General features: G+C 40.0%; 1 protein-coding gene across 1 annotated transcript; it reads left to right on the top strand.

Annotated features, from left to right (window-relative positions):
• The first annotated feature begins 3,329 nt into the window (after positions 1-3,329).
• Positions 3,330-4,316, top strand: LOC136704415 (olfactory receptor 2AT4-like). The gene has a single exon (XM_066678138.1). It carries the CDS (start codon positions 3,330-3,332, stop codon positions 4,314-4,316), a length of 987 nt encoding a protein of 328 aa, XP_066534235.1.
• Positions 4,317-4,596: the final 280 nt, after the last annotated feature.

Below are 4,596 nucleotides of genomic sequence, written 5' to 3'. Positions count from 1 at the left end.
AATCTCGTAGCCGCTTTGGTTGTGTGAGGAGCGGGCCACTGGACGTCCAGTTTCTGAGCAGCACGGCGATAAAGGGAGATAAAGGACGTGTCTGCCTCGTCCTGTTTCCCCCCTGAAGCCGCTGCAACGAGAGGAGCCGGTAGGTCCTCCTACTCGTCCTCGGAGAGACCGTGCTCATCTAACCCGAGATCGAAAGGGTCGTCGTCCTCTAGTTCAGCTGCGGGCTCGGGGATCCGGGGCTTCATTAGGAGAGCAGGTGACTGCGAACCCATTTCACACACGTCCCCCAGACTCTCCATGTGCTCAGCCCAATTAATACACGGCTCACCCACTGATTCAGCCTCTTCAGAGTCCGAGTGAGAAGGCTCAACTTGTTCGGAAAACAGGGGATCCTCACGGTCCAACGCTGCTTGTCCGAGAATTTTTTCAACAAACGACACCCTGCGCTCCAGGGTAGAACGTCTGAGCCGGTGACAGAACTCGCACGCCTCAGGCTGCAGTAAGGCCCTCCTAGCATGAACGATTCCCAGGCAAACTGGGCACGCATCATGTAGGTCCTTCTCATGAATAGTGAACCCACACCCTTGAGGACAAGGGCGGGGGACTTTCCTGCCATGGCGGGTAGCTGCTTGCGAGCTCATTTAGATAGCCGTTAGCAAAACTAAACAGGCTAGCACCGAGACTAGGCAAAGCGAGCTCAAGAGAAGAATGCAAAAGACGTTCCAAAACAGCGCTCCGCGGAAAGACGACTCACCAACGTGAGGTTGTTGCCGTTCTTTCCTATTGGAACAGTAAGCTATTTGTAGTGTCTTTGCTAAGGAAAAGAGCTAACTAGCTAGCTAGATTAGCAGAGAAGTGTAAGGTGTTCTTAGCGAGGTGAAGAGCATAAGGACTGAAGAGAGACGCTAGTGTCCAGAGGTTATAGGTGAGGGGCGGGCCCACCTACCCTCGTCACTATGCGTCATCTGCCTTACAGGCGTGATTAGAGGTGTCTTCAGCCAGATATGGAAGAGGCATAATATCCCATACAGCTTGTGTTGTACCGAGTGAATCGACTGATAGGGAACTGCCTATTGAACCCATTGTTTTGTTAGTGAATATGTAAATACACAGAACTACAAACACAATTTGTCTTACATAAACTTATGTACAGACTGCCTTTTTCTGTTTTGTTATTAAGTTATTGTGTCTGAATTTAATTTGTTACTTTGTAAATATTTAATTTATTTTTGTTTTAGTTGTTTAATGGGTATTCTCTGGCTCTGAATTTGTTATTCGCTATTTTATATTTTTTTGCATTCAGGTGTATTATTTGCCATCCTGATTATTAAACAAAAAGGTTTTTCAGCAGTTACTCATTATTTGAGTAGTTTTTTCACTTAATATTTTTTACTTTTACTTAAGTAATTCATTGGGTGACTATTTTTTACTTTTTACTTTTACTTGAGGCAGATTATTTAAAATTAACAATTATCTTACTTGAGGACAATTTTGGGCTACTCTGCCCACCTCTGATCACAGAACACTGTTTTTATAACTTTCTGAATTTGACAGTTAAAACTTGAGGTTATGTATAAAGTTAGTGCAAGGTTTAAGGGTTTGGTATGATCCTGTATTTTTGCTCCTGGGCTCTCCCCACAAAATATATAGAGTGTAACTCACTTTTACAGTTCTGTTGTAAAATCAAGGAAGAGGGGGAGGGTGGGGGATAGTTTCCTACCATCCTTCAAATGTTACATAGTGTAGTTTTCTGCAGGGCTAGCAGTGACAGAGGCTCTTTTCTGCCTATTATTATCACACTTATTTTGACACTGAGGTCAAATTGATGTGTGTCCCTGTGGAAACTACTGGAACACTCGTCATTTGTATAGAAATGCTCAGCCTGCAGTGGACAAAAGACTGGTAGTTATTATATAGTATGTTTTGTGAGCTTCATAAAGTAAAAAGAAGGGTGAACTTAAGGATATACACCAATTGACAATATAACTACCACCTTTTTTCTATATTCAGTGACCATTCTCTCAGCTCCACTGTCCACAGGAACACTTGGTAGTTCTATAGTTACAGACTGGAGTCCATCTGTTGTTCTGTATACATCTTTTGCCCCTTTACACCCTGTTCTTCAATGGTCAGGGTGCAGATATTATTTGGGTGGTGGATCATTCTCAGCATTGAAGTGACACTGATGTGATGGTGGTGTATTTGTGTACGGTTGTATGAGTGGATGAGACACAGCAGTGATGCTGGAGTTTTTAAAAACATCAATGTCATTGCAGGCCTGATAATAGTTCACCAACCAAAAATGTCCATGTGGAAATAGTCTTGTGTCAACTTATAGAGTTGAGCATGTCTACTGTCTCTGAATTTAGGTAGGTTAGTGTGTCTAACAGAGGGGAATGGACACAAATACAGTGAATGGACACAAACTCCAGCAGCACTGCTATATCTGATCCATTAATATCTGCATAAGATACATTAAAACATCACCACCACCTCAGTGTCACTGCACCACTGAGAATGATCCACCAACCACACCATACCTACTCTGTGGGGGGTCCTGACCATTAAAGAACACTCACTATTTTGTTTTAAGATTCATGACAGAATCTTAACTGGACTGGAATTTCACTTTTGAAGACCTCTGGTTTGTAGCCAAAAACTGCACTTCTATTGGGTAAAGTTTTAGCCAGTAATTAAAACATGCTGCACATTAACTTCTTGCCTACAGTGTTCCCTTTTTCTCCCAGAAGTTCTAACTTGAAAACATTGTGTCACATAAGGATGTCAGCAGGTGAGTTCTGGGTATAAAAGGATGAGTTAAGACTTGCTGTCAGCTCATTCCCTCATGGAGGTAAACTTGAGCCACCTTATATTACACCTTATTATATAATATAAATGTCTTTACCAACAAAAGCTAGTAAGGTGTGTTTTCATATAAAATATTGTCCTTGTCAGACCATACAATATATTTTTAGTTTTAGTTTTTCTTTTCTTGACATTACTTGCAAATAAAAGGAATTGTGTGAACTATCATGATGTTTATTGAAATGTTGAAATATTGGTTCTGTTGAAAATTTACCATGTTGTAGACTGAAGATTTTGACCTTTATTGATCATGTATAAATATGCAACTATGTTTCCCTTTAATGCAGTATGGTACTCTGATCTTTATTGTTTGTGTATTTATTATCTACTTACATGGATCTCTAAATTTCAGTTTGTACATATTTAAAATAATTTTGTTCAAAGTCCTATGTGAATGGTAAAGTGTTTAAATGTGATTGTTTTCCAGTTTTGTGCTTCATGTCACACTGATTCTAGCCATCATCATGCCTGAAGGAAACCTCACCACTGTGAAGAACTTTGTGATTCTAGGTTTTCCAGGGCTTCACCCAAACTACTATGGACTTGTTTCTGCTGTAATGCTCTTTGTTTACTTATGCACCTTGCTGGGAAATGGAATATTTCTGACATTGTTTCTAAGAGAAAAAAGGCTCAGAAAACCAGTGTATTATATCATTACAAATCTTGCTGCTTCTGATGTTTTGTTTAGCACCACTACTTTGCCAAAAATCATCGCTAGGTATTGGTTCAATGATGGAAGCATCTCATTCTTGGGTTGCTTTGTTCAGATGTATTTTGTGCACTATTTTAGTTCGGCAAATGCATTTATACTGGCAGTAATGGCCTTTGATAGATATGTGGCAGTCTGTAACCCACTCAGATATGTGAATATTGTCAAAAATTCCACTGTTATGATTTTATGCACTGCAAGCTGGTTGATGGCGGAGACCTGTGTCTTAATGATGGTAATAAGAGCTTACCCTCTTCCTTATTGTGGTGACAACACCATTGTCCAGTGCTACTGTGATCACGTGTCTATCACAAAACTCGCCTGTACAGACCGAACCCCGTATGGCTTTCCAGCTTTCGTTTTTGCAATGGTTGGGTTGCTTGGATCTCTGGCTTTTATTCTGTATTCCTATTTCTCTATCATGATGGCAGTTTTCAGAATCTCCACAGCACAAGGCAGAATGAAAACTCTGTCCACCTGCAGTTCTCAGCTTATCATAATCACCCTCTTCTTTTTACCTAAGTGCTTTAATTATTTAGCTCCCTACATTGGCATCATCTTCAGTGCTGACACTCAAATACTCATTATCATGCTGTACAGCTTACTGCCACCAATGATAAACCCACTAATCTACTGCTTAAGAACAAAAGAAGTGAAAGAAATCTTAGCTAAGATTTTAACTAAGTCAGCATTTCTTCAGTCTATGAAAGAGAAGGTACAGGTGTCTGCTGTCAGTAAATGACCTGTAAAGTTTTTGTTTGCATTTAAAGAAAAAATAGGTATATTTTTTTTACTTTAAAATTACAGCTTTAAAATCAGTGTGATGCTCCATTGACCTGGATGAGGGAGAAGTTTTTTTAAGACATACCTGAACTTACTGAGTCCCATGCAGGTTTAGGTGGGTTTGAACAGCATTTTTAAAACTTGTGTGGGTTTCATAATTTACATCTGTTTACCCATAGCCATACTCTTTGTTTCATTAGAAACAAATTGTAAATTTTACTCTTTACCTCCTCTACTTG

This window comes from Hoplias malabaricus, chromosome 1, assembly GCF_029633855.1.
Source record: "Hoplias malabaricus isolate fHopMal1 chromosome 1, fHopMal1.hap1, whole genome shotgun sequence".
Lineage (NCBI taxonomy): Eukaryota > Metazoa > Chordata > Actinopteri > Characiformes > Erythrinidae > Hoplias > Hoplias malabaricus.
This window is presented reverse-complemented; position numbering and strand designations above follow the sequence as displayed.

Coding starts and splice junctions, on each gene's coding strand:
- LOC136704415 (XM_066678138.1), top strand. CDS start 3,330: ATGCCTGAAGGAAACCTCACCACTGTGAAGAACTTTGTGATTCTAGGT.